Source organism: Ursus americanus, chromosome 21, assembly GCF_024610735.1.
Source record: "Ursus americanus isolate L20-20 chromosome 21, mUrsAme1.1.p, whole genome shotgun sequence".
In the NCBI taxonomy this organism is placed as follows: domain Eukaryota; kingdom Metazoa; phylum Chordata; class Mammalia; order Carnivora; family Ursidae; genus Ursus; species Ursus americanus.
Window position 1 is genome coordinate 6141581 of NC_142147.1, and position 12929 is coordinate 6154509.

General features: G+C 35.6%; 1 protein-coding gene across 1 annotated transcript in view; it reads right to left on the minus strand.

The window, feature by feature from the left end:
• Positions 1–12929, minus strand: part of ITFG1 (integrin alpha FG-GAP repeat containing 1) — a 270843-nt gene that overhangs the window by 256161 nt on the left and 1753 nt on the right. Inside the window, exons 2-5 of the mRNA XM_045814692.2 lie at positions 12474–12546; positions 7525–7670; positions 6055–6112; positions 4742–4816 (exon numbers count right to left, since the gene is read on the minus strand). Coding sequence (XP_045670648.1) covers positions 4742–4816; positions 6055–6112; positions 7525–7670; positions 12474–12546 — 352 coding nt within the window. The remainder of the gene's footprint in view (positions 1–4741; positions 4817–6054; positions 6113–7524; positions 7671–12473; positions 12547–12929) is intronic.

Genomic DNA, 12929 nt, shown 5'->3' on the forward strand with positions numbered 1-12929 from the left:
GCTGAAGATAGATGTTTAACCTACTGAGCCACCCAGGCACTCCCATCTCCATCATTTTTAAGTGTACAGTTCAGTGTATTCTGTGCTTCTTTTAAAATGGACTTTTTTCAATATATATGCATGTAGCAATGAAATAAAAAAAATAGTTTGCCCTCAAAGAAGGAAACAAAAACTTGATATATGCTAATAGAAACAGGCTGAATCCCAGACATTTTAAAATATCATCAATATTCATGATGAAATGTTACTATCAAATTTCTTTGCATAGAAACTATAAAACTATGCGTTTCTCAACAAAGCTGGTATCTTTCCAAATTATTATTACAAAGAATGCATACCTAAAAATTATAAGATTTAACTAAAGGCAAAGTGACTACATTTTAAGAATAACATCTTAAATCATTCACTTATAAACAAACAAAAATTCACTTACATACAATACTGCCAACCAATACTTACAACAAAGCAGTATAATCAATCACCAGGGAGTTGTGGGTCATTTGACCCCTCAAAAGTTCCCGGTGGGACTCCAGGAAATAAAATTAGAGATCCTTAAGTGACATGCCATTTGAAATAATTACATTATATTCAATTCGGTCAACTGCTAAAGCTTTTCACTATTTCTGTGGCTTAATTTTGAAAAGAAAAAGGTTTAGATGAGAAACAATGGGAAAATAAAATAATTTATCTCCAACAGGAAAATTTCTTCAGGAATATAGAAAAGTTAGAACTATTGTATTGTTTCTATGGAAATACTAATAAAAAACTAATGTCTCAAATCCTAATAGATTGCTTTAAACAACACTGTCCAAATATAAATGGTGTATATGGTGAGAGGGGAGAAGGCTACTAGGGTGATTCTAGCATTTTCATATCAGAAAATATGAATCATCTCAAGCTACCTTTTTAATTAAGATTATGAATGCTACTGCTGATTACAAAGTTAAAAGCTGCCTTGATGATTATTTGGTTCCTTTTGTGTTATAAATCTATAGTTTTCATATTTTTTCTAAACAATAGATTTAAGTGACACAATACTGTTTCATCATTTCATTAAGACAAATATTTGCAATATTTTCTGTAATGCATCAGCAAACCAACAAAATCAGCAGTAAAAACGAAGGCTGATTTAAAAAATCAGTAATTGGTATAAAGTGAGAAAAGAGAAGATTACATGGAAAAATAGGGATTTATGCCTCTTGGATTGAGAGTAGCTAACTACATGTAAATAGAGATACAGCTTTTTTCTGGCAGTGAAGAAAAATACCCATCCATATAACTAACAGTTAAAAATGGCTGCTTTCAGCACCATTAATATTCTTTCAAAATTTTTATGCAATCACTTGTGAAGTAAATGGAGTATATGTCAAAGTAGCTATCTATCCCATACCTACATTAATATTCCCAAGTATGCAACTTGGGCCTGAACCAGAAATATGTTTGAACTCACTATATGAGTCACAGAAATTTGAACAGACCAATATTTTATTTGGCTTTGATTAAAATTACAGGTACAAATGTTTTCACTTCAATACTAAATATTCTGAATGCTTATGCAACATCAGTTTCAAATTCCCTTTTACTGAAAATGCTCATTAATGATAATCTCACAGCACTGCAAAAGCTGCTCTAACGCTTAATAGCTAGGTTTTGTTTCTAAGTAATGTGGCACACGATTACATTATTCCAAGTCATTATACATTATTCCAAGTCATTATAAAGTGAGGCTGAGACACAGAGTGAAGCCTCACCTTTGACTATTTCACGTAGTTCAATTATGTCCGGCACCTAAGTAGATTTAGCACCCTTCCTGTCCCTGTTAGATAGCCCCCACTGTACCATTAAAAAGGACCCTTCTGCCTATTACCATCGCCTGCTTAGATTGACCACGTGTACATTTACTCCAGCCAAATCAGTCATGCTAGTTTCACTTGTGCGCAATCTCCTATTTCCAGGCCTGCACCGGACCAAGTTACACCTGTGGGCTTTTCAGCACAGTCCTATGGGAGCATTTAGTACTCTATTTAAAGATCACTGAAAATTTCCTATAAAACTAAGGTTCTGGCAAAATTTAATTAAATTTAACATAATCTTGGGTCTGCCATGCCTATAAAGCACAACATTTAAGTTGCAAAAGCCAGGTTAGGTTTCTTGAGAAATAAGAATAAGCTGTCAGTCAAGGTCACATGAATAGTCCAAAATGTCAATGCTGATACGGCTTTTTTACTTATGTACAGTACATATGTTTGTAATGTGTAAAAGTGATATGGCCTAAATACATTTTTCTTATTTTAGCGACACATTAATGCTTGCTCCCACAGGGACATATTCACCTTTCTGTTGTCTGGAATCACGATTCGCTAGGCTATAGTTATCCCAACAATGCTATTGATAGGAATTCTTTTCTTCATTCTTTAAACTGGCATCAGAATAAATCTTGTATACAAGCTTGTTACAGTTAGCTATTATTGTTTAATCTGTAAATGAAAGTTTAAATGAGAATAATAAAATACCAGAATATTACTCCAGTATACTGAAATACACCAGAGTATAATGCCTAAAAACTAAAAGTGAATGTCTCCAGGCGTAAGTTTTTAAAGCTATCGTTTTCCAGTAAGTGTCAGAGCAAAAAATCTAATGCAGAATTCAGAACAAGTAAATAAGCTATGACACTATCACATGATACTCTAAATAGTTTTCTTGTAGATTAAGTAGGAAACACATAAAGATATTAGAAATTTTACCTTCTGAATTAACAATAGCTGTTTCAAAAGTTTTAATTTCTAAAGGTCGAATTACGTATTAAACGTATTCCAAGTATTTCTTTGACTAAAATGGAGGTTACCATGAAATTAAGCAGGCCAGAAGTCACCATCACGTCCTCAATCACATGTATGCCTTTATTTATCTATTTATTTATTTTTAAGTTTTCATTTTTTCTAAAGATTTATATATTTATTTGAGAGAGAGCACGTACAGATGAGCACGGTGGGGGGAAGGGCAGAAGGAGAGGCAGAGAGAGAATCTCAAGCAGACTCCCTGCTGAGCATGAAGCCAGACCCCATGACCCTGAGATCACAACCTGAGCCAAAACCTAGAGTCAGATATGCTCAACTGACTGAGCCACCAAGCACCTCAAGGTTTTTTTTTTTTTTTTTAAGTAATCTCTACACCTAACCTGGGGGCTTGAACTCATGACCCCAAGATCAAGAGTTGCCTACTCTTCCAAATGAGCCAGCCAGGCGCCCCCTACATGTATGCCATTAAAGAGAGGAAACAAAAAGGCAGTTTCTTGAATAGTCCCAGCCCAAGGCAAACAAGCAGGACTTGCAGTGGCAGGAGTGACCTGTGTCCTCCTCCAACCCCACCCACACTCAGTTCCCCCTAGACAGGGCCACAAAGGCAAAGCAAGATCTCTATCTAATTGGTCTCTAGTGCAAGGCTTTCTTTCAGATATTTTTCAAATACTGGGGAAAAAAAACAGATTTCTCATTCAAGATTCATGGTAAGTCCCTCAAAGATCACTATCACTAGCGTCAAAACACCCATATTCTTTATTGAAAACCTACAGAAAAAGTGATAGGAAATGTGACAGTTTCTTCTCATAATACCTTAAATTTTGACCATTTACTCATCTATGGGCTGTGAATCACATTTCAAAAGGTAAATATAAAAATATACGACTTTTCCAAAGCACAGAAAGGAAACTTATTAGATTCCCCAACAAGTGGGAAAGACAGATTAATAAAAGGAGTTCTCCGTACTTGCTGGAAAGTCAAACAAGTAAATGGGTTCTGTACTCTTTTTTGTCCAAAGATTTATTATTTATTTGAGAGCAAGAGAGAGCATGCATGTGTGTGCGCACATACACACATGCGTGTGCAAGTTGGGGGAGGGGCAGAGGGAGAATCTCCAGCGGACTCACCGCTGATGGTGGACCCTGATGCGGGTCTCCAACCCACTACTCATGAGATCATGACTTGAGCTGAAATCAGGAGTTGGATACTTAACAGACTGAGCCACTCAGGTGCCCCACGTTTTGTACTCCTGAACTAAGTTTCTGCCTTATCAAAGAAAAAATTAAAGAAGCTAAAGGCATCTCATGAAAAGGATCTTGCTATAAATGTTAGGAGGCCAGTTCTATTTAAGTTTAGAGGAATTATAGCTTTGAATTGCAAGGTTCCAAATAGTTTTTTGAAAGAGTGGCATGCACAGGTAGTAAGAGAATCCTAGCACACATATTGGTCAAGGATAAAGTACACACAGAAAAATTTCCAGAGCCCAGAGAAGGAGTGTTTACATTCTCAGGCAATTATTGATTGCTCATTGAACAAATAAAAGGGAGAAGGAACAGGCTTATCAGGAAAAGTCTCGGAGCTAACATGACTAAGGTGGAGAATTCAGTCAAGACTGCAGCTATCCTATTTAAATTAAAATTTTCCTAAAAAGCATCTAATGGACCAATATCCAAATGGGGACCTATAAAGTTTATATCTCTAATTTCCAAAGGGATAAATGGATTAAGCTGGCTCTACCTAGAGAGCAGTTGCAGATCAAATCCCAAAATGTTTGAGAAAGCTTATATGTCGACCAAATGTCCTTTTAAAAATCTTTAAGAGCAAGGATTTCCAATGAGCTGAGTTTTCTCCTAATGGTTAAAGCAATCAGTTCACAAAGACACATAGATCCTCTAGCAGCAATAAGTACAATTAATGCCATGGTTATAATCATATTGACTCACCCTCCCAATAGTATCTGTGGCTGGCTGGATTCATTTGTAATACCAAATACATCAGGAATTAAATCACCATTGAAGCTGAAAAGAAAACATTAAAAACATTAAGCAGCTATTTCGTAAAATTCTCATGTTCTAGCTTTAAAAGGAAAATAACCTTTGGGAGGTGTGGTGGACATCACAATGCTCACCAGTTTCTGCTGTAGTCAATAAAATGTTAGTGGAAGTGTTAGACATGTGTTACTTTCAGGCAAAAGGGTTTATTATTATTACTGGGCCCTCCAGCGTGCTTTAAGCTTGCAGTGGCAATGTGAAGAACATGTGTTTCAGGTGGTCCAGCTCCACAGATGATGGGGCCTCTGACACCTGACTGAGTGGTGGCACAGAGCTGAGCCAACCACTGACCCACACTGGACAGGCAGTGTAAGCAAGTGAACTTCTGTTGTGAAATTTTAGGGTTGTCTATAGTTTCTGCATAACCTCACCTATCTCTGAGTGGTAAGAAGAAATCACTTATTTCAGACCCCACCTATGCAGTGAGATGGGCTTAGGAGAAATAACCCACAAAAGTAATCCCCAGCTGGTGTAAAAATTCATACTGGCCATTAAATATTGCAACAACAGTGAAAAAATACACAACTATGAAAGCAATCAAGCTGAGGGCCTTTAAGATGATTAATCCATGGAATTATAGTTCAGACTTCTAATGGCCACTGACCTATTGATATATGACTATTATTTTAGTAACTGTATGAAAGGCAGCAAAGGACACAAGAAAGTGGCTGTACATTGCTTTAGCTCCCCAGATGATCTCTGTATCATTACCAGAAGTCCGGACAGGAATTTGGATTATACTTATCCTAGTACATGAGTTATTTTGAGAAATAAAAGATAACACTAAAGAAGAGGTTTAAAAAAAGGTAAGTTTCTCCTTAATATAGACATTTTTCTAAATCTCTGGAGGAAAGCCCACACCATTCATATTTGTCAATCAAGCACTAACAGTTTTACCCTGAAATAGTTATCTTAATTCTTTGAGTAAAGACATGGCTACAATCAACACAGATCCATAATGGATACACTGAAAGCTAGCTAAACAAAAACACAAATTTATTTCTCTTTCCAAAATATTGAATTTCATTTTTTTCTTTTATCCATCATGGCAAGTAAATATCATATAGTCAAGAGTATAAGCCTCTATCAGTTTCAAAGGGCGAAAGAACTTAGTGTCAATGCTACTTTGCAAAGTAGTCTCTTATGTGAGAAATTTTATGTTTGTAAGTTTAAAATCATTCAAAGGGAAGCAAGCGCATACTTACTCCATAATTAGTGGTTCATCTTGAAAAGTCCTATTGAGTACAGTCATATTGTTAGGATCTGTATAGAAAGAAAATATATAAATCAGCAGGCACTTTGTATATTTTTGATATCCACACTTCGGGTAAAATATATTTTTTTCAAGATTCATTTATAATTAATTCCAACTACTACTATTAACAAGATACTATAAATCTAACTTAAACAGACATCAAGTTTGTAAAGACAAAATACTGGGGTTCATTCTATAGTCAAGACCACCCCTACAATAACTTTCTTAGAGGTTTCAATCTAAAAATCTTAGGTGAGTCTTCTTTAAATACAATTTAGCACTAGAGCAGCTGACAATATACATAGAACTACTTGACTCTAAATGTCCATGCTTACATACATGAAATGCTTTTCACATGGCACTATTTCTTTAGATATTTACCGACTGAATGAATTTGAAGTATTGAGACTATCGCTTATGCTCTCAAATGTTACAGAAAACACAACTGCATCTCTTCCACTCTCTCTTGAAATCTGGCTCCATGAACAAAGCTATCTACTTAGGTATAATTAATTGGCTTTTCAGGTAAATTTTGAAGGTTTTGGGGTGGATATGGTAGACTGACTCTCAACCTCCACTCCAACCTTTTGTGTTTTCCTGTAACGGGGAGACTAGAAGCCCAAAACAACATTTCTCACATATCCCTGCATCTGAGATTCTGAATAAAATGTAAGCCTTGCCAATCAGATACACTGAGTTTTGGAAGGCGGGAGTTCCACTTCAGTGTCTGATCACTGAATTTGTGAGTACCAAGAGGCAGGGTGCAGGGCATCCATCTGGCTGGTGAGGGTCACAGCAGACGGTGTCTTTCTAGCAGCTGTCATGCAATTGGCAGTGTTCTGATAGCAAAAAGCCTTCCTTGATGGCTTTGGGGATTGTTCCTGAAAGTTCAACCTAGAGTCTGTTCTTTAGCTATCCCAGTAATTCTATAGGCCACAAAACCCTTTAATAAATCTCTCTTTTCCTTAAGCTAGCAGGAGTGGAATCTGTTCTCTGGAACTGACCTCAGACTAGGCCTGGGTTGAAAAAGAAAAATCAGAAATTTGACTTTTAAAAATGTTTTTACAGGCAATTTTTTTTTTTTTAAGATTTTTTATTTATTTATTTGACAGAAATAGAGACAGCCAGCGAGAGAGGGAACACAAGCAGGGGGGGGTGGGAGAGGAAGAAGCAGGCTCATAGCAGAGGAGCCTGATGTGGGGCTCGATCCCACAACGCCAGGATCACGCCCTGAGCCGAAGGTAGACGCTTAACCACTGTGCCACCCAGGCGCCCTACAGGAAATTATTGACTTTTAAGAAATTCATTACTGAACTGATTACAGAACAATATTTTTGTTACGTATACCTAGGAATAACAGGCATATTCTTCCTTTAATATCCAATGACAAATATTAAAAACTCTTAAAAAACAAATTCACCTAATGTTTGATTTTGTCCCCAGAAGATAACAGCTCCCAATTCACTGCTGGCATGATTTTTGGGAAGATATGTCAGAAGCACATCCATTTGTGAATCTCCATCATAATCCCCCGGGACTACACTTGTTATCAATGCACTGTGATTCCTAAAAGAAACACACATTTTAAGGTATATAGTCAAGCTATAATAGAAAAGGATATCTCTATATTTGTACTACACACAAATATTTTCAATGCAAAATTTAAAATCACAGAACAGACTCTCATTTTCTTCTTTAATTTCTTAACATCCTTCATGTATTTAGGCCTCTCTGATCTACAAAATAATTCAGGATGACTGTAGAGACAAATCTGAAATATTTCAAAAGAAAGCACAGTTTTATGTTTACACTAGCTAATATAGTCCTTTTACTTATTTCTTTTGTCAAGGACACCAATGCACTTGGCTGGTTTATAAGAAATGGAGGCTCATAATCAATTGTTAAGGCAACAAGGGGTATCACTGTCATTTTATTAGTTAAAAGCTTATTATTTGTAAAATATTTAATTTTGGATTTTAATGCAGATGTGAAGATTAAGTAATCATTTTATTTCTGAAAAATATTCAAGATTCACAATGGCAAATAAGTTCTTTTTTTACCAAACCTGGCAATATGCTATCAAAACATACATACCTAATTTTATATTTTAAAAATGAAATAATTCTGAAATTATTTATATTAACTTTGAAAACTTAAAACATGTCTTGTTATAATATTTGAATGACCCAACCAAAGACTAGGTCTTAAGTTCAATCTTTATTAAATTCCACTTAGAGCAAATAGCAAGACAGCAAGTTTTCCAATAGAATAGAGATAATTATTTTGTAAATGGCATCAAGAACCCAAAAAAATATATAACAGGTTTTATTTAAGGTGAAAATGAGAAAAATACTGAAAAGGTTAAGCAAGGTTAAGCGGAGTGAAGAAAAACAATAATTTTATCATAATGCATCTACCTATTATGTCCCATACATTACAATAGTGCTTAATAGCTATCAACTGATAATTTAATTTTCATCACCTGAATTATCATTCTCATTGAACTGACTAGGAAACTGAGGTTTGGAGCAATTAAAAAGCTAAAGCTAAAAGCTAATAACTAACTAGTTAACTAGCTAATAGCTAAATGGAACAGCTGAAATTCAAATTGTGTCAGCCTCTAAAACTGATCTTCATTATGATAAAATCGTTTTGGTAATGCTAGTTTCCTCAAATAATTCCAACAATTCTTTAACTTTTCCATGAAAATACCTGGTCTTTAAAAATGATGATACAGCAACCCCCCAGCAAACGATACCCAATTGTGGAGGTCTCTTCATGTGCATGTGCCTGCAGATGCATACCCAGTAACACATACTGAACATGCCTGTCTAAATATATTCATGATTTGAGAGCAAAAAGTACTCCAGAATAGATTGGAATGTATTACAAAGGATTAGATGGAAATTTAACCTAATCAGGGTATATTGCCACAAATGCCCAGCTGCTTTATGGCTGTAAAAATAGGAAGTAGAACACTTAAAGATACGCGATAGACACGCGTTTATCTTCTGTTCTTTCAAAGAACCCACTAAAATGATACAGAATGAATTTTTTTAAAAAAATATAACCCTCAAAAACAAAGAGATCATAAATGGAGATAGGGAATGGAGGGATGCTAACTGACTTATGAGGACAAGGAAGCTATAAGCTAAAATGGTTGAAGAAAAAGGCCTAAGAAGGAAAGCTTTTCACCCAGAAGAACACCTGAGAGGCTCAGAATTTGCAATCATCAGAAATTGTGAGAGACGAGTAACGCAGAAGGCTGAAAACAGGTTTATCTGAAAGCCTGTATTGTGAGTGATGGTCCCTTGTCCCTCTCTCTCAACAAGACAACAACCAAGCAGTTTATTAACCAGGTATTACAGATTTAAGTCAGAGGAGAGGGTAAGGTTTGGGACTTCAGCTAAAAAGAGGGAGTTAATGGTAAGTCTACCAAAGGAACAATTTGACCCTTGCCCCCAGATCTACCCTATTCCTTGGATGCCAGTCAGCCGGGAACATATCCACAGGGCAAGACAGGAGACAAGTCCCACCATGCAAAGAGTTTCCAATCAGCTCTTTAGTGATATGCTATTAAATATGATACCCCTGCTTTTTGAAGAAAACTACGAATATTAAGGAGAGCCAAAACAAATAGAAATAAGCAATCTGAAGAAAAGAGAGAGAATATGGGGAATAAAAAACTTTAAAACTAAACTTGAAGACATAAGAGAAGGAAGTATGTCCATGAAACAAAAAAGGAACAGCATGCTAAGAGAAAAGAATAAGAAGAGAACAAAGAAAACTTCTTGGAGATAAAAAATACGACAGCTAAGAAAAAAATCAATAGAAGGCTTCAAATAAAAGTGAGAAGACCTCCTGGAAAGGAAAGCAAAATGAAATGACAAAAACACAGATAAAGGAATAAAGGGTGGTCCAATAACCAACTGATAAAAATTCCTGAAAGATTTAAAACATTACTAAAGAAATAAGACTATTTCAAAAAGCCCCTAAGGATAGAAGCCTCCAGTCTGAAGGGGCCCACCTAATACCCAGTGTAATAAACGAGAAATAATCTCTATCAAGACACATCATCATGAAATATAAGAGCAAAAGGGATAAAAAAAGACCCTAAAAGCTTCCAAAAGTAAAAATAAAACAAGTCACATTAGAAGGATTAGGAGAAAAAAAAAGCACTGGATTTTAAAATAGCACCACATGAAGCTAGAAGACTATAGGCCAACCAAAGTATTAAAAGTAAAAAAATTTGGGGACATGGAAGGACAAAGCATACACTCTTTCTTAGGAGTTTCCTGAAGGATGCACTCCACCGAAGTAAATGAAGAAGCTAAGAATAAAATGGCATAGGATCCAAGAAAGAGGGATCCAACAGAGAACGACAAAGGGAAAATCCCCAAATACTAAGCTTGCAGAAGGCATGAAGAATGAATCCAGATTGGGTAGAAGTGTAGAGGACTCAAAGGGGAAAACAAAAATGTTCAATAGGCATTCGGCCAATATGATGGAACATCTAACAAGAAATTAAGGATACGTACATAGAAAACTATGCAATTGATTTTTTAAAAACCAACCATTTACTCCAGGAGGAAAAACTCTACAGAAATGAAATTACTGTGTACTGGTCAGTTCCAAAGTGCACAGATTCTACACGGTCAAAATGTAAACGATGTTTACTGATTTAACTAAAAATATGATAGAATGATATTGAGATGATGGGGATAATTTAAAGATGGCAAACCCTCCTCTATGCTAACACAGATCCAAGAGAAGAAGATAATTACTCAAGAAATTACAGTGTAAATGCTTATTTTAAAATATGGAAATAAACCTCAGAAAAAATATCTGAAGGTTTTATAAGTGGTTGCATCTGAGAGAAGAAAGGGAGAGCAGGGGAAGAAAAGAGTGAAGGGGAGTTATTTTTCCTTTGAAAAATATTCTAAACAAAATAAAAACAAGTTTCTAAATTTTAATAGTATATAAAACAACACTGCACTAATCAAAGAAAACGAAATGAATTGGGATTTTTTTTTTTTTTTAAACTTGGTGGAACCCTAGTCCTTTGTAGTTCAAACATTTCTTTCCAAGAAAAACCACTTCTAAGCAGGTCATTTCTTGCATTCTGTTCCCTGCCCACTCCAAGCCTGCTGATATCCAGTACTATGAAAATTTCTCAACAGGATAGTTCCTTTTTGTCCATTTAAAACTTTCCTCTCAATGTTCTAACTCAAGGCCATTTTTTAAAAACATATGTCTGAGTTTAAATATTATAAATCCAGAGCAGTCACTAGCCCACAAAGGGACTTAAATATTTTTTTAAGCTGTTTCCTAAGTAATCTCTTATCTTTCTACAAACCAATTCATCCTGTACATGGTTAACAAGTAAATCAACTTAAAATACCGTTTTCTTCATCTCCCCTTTAAATGAGAACCTATAACAATTCCCCACTTTTCATGGGATTGAGTTCAAACTCTTTGTGATATTTATAAAGGTTCCTAGTCTGCCCTGATCTCATCTTCTTGGTCCATAACTCTTCAAAGTATACCGTCTGCTTCTGTTAGGTAAATCTTTCCACCTTCTCTTCACAACATGCTTACTGCCATCTCTTGTTAACGCTGTGTCCCCAAACTTGAAAGCCCTCACCTAAATTATACTGAAGGTCACTGAAATCCTGTAACTTTCTAGAAGTTTCTACTTTAACTAGAAGTTTCTGCATTAACTCATTTTTTCTTCCTTGAACCAGTCATCAATCAATCCTTGCTTCTTGATGTTTCAAAACTGTGCTGGCTCACTATTGATGACAATCACTGAGTCATCACTGAGTTTCAGGCAATGCCAGTCATAGAAAATAATAATAAGAACTATTATTTGAATATTTATAAAATTCAGCTTGATTTAATTTCCTTCAAAATAAACCTTAAAAAATGCGCCACTTACCAAACAAAAAGAAATTAGAAGAGAGGTCATTGACCTTCCCCCAGTGCAAATGAAAGCCTACTCCCACTCTCAACACATAGTTGACCTGATGAGCCTGTGAATGAGCTGCTCCCATGCGCACACTCAGGATGAGGGGCAATCTCCAACACATTCAAGAAGGGGTATTAGATTGCAAGAGAATGAAGGGTGTTTATCCAAGAACAGACCTGATTTACTCATATTTATTTATTTTTTTAAAAAGTAAGTAATTTTTAAACTTGGTATGTTCACTATTTTTCCTAACAAATTGCTTGCTACTCACACCTCATAACTAGCTGTTTTGTGTCAACACAGCTGAGTAAAATTGATTTCAAAGGCAATCCAACTAGCTATTGCATATCAATCATTACAATGATGATTGTTTTTACAGGAACAGATATATTTGTACTTACTTCAAGGATACTTTTACTTTGGGTTTAAAATAGGGTGCGTTCTGGTCTGCCAAAAAGACGATTAAATCATTTCCTAAAAGAAGTGAATATACGTTATTAGAGAAATATCTCCAGGCAATACCTCCAAGCAGTGGTTACAAAAAGCTTCCCGGGTGCTGTTCTTAACAACAATAAAATAAAAACCTTTTATTTTACTCCAGTTCTTCTGCCCTCTCAAGGTGAGTCCTACTTGTTTGATGGAATGGGAATACCTAACAGTATATCACAAATTCAGTATTAAAAAAAGTGGCACAGAAACAGGAAGGATGAACACAAAAATGCAGTTGGTCAAAACCAACTGCGGCCAATGGCTTCTGCCAGGAATCAGATCAGGTGACTTAAAAGAACCATACAAAGAACATGCCTTTTAACTATAGTATATGTCAAACCTTGTCTCCCCAAACCTACCAACATGAC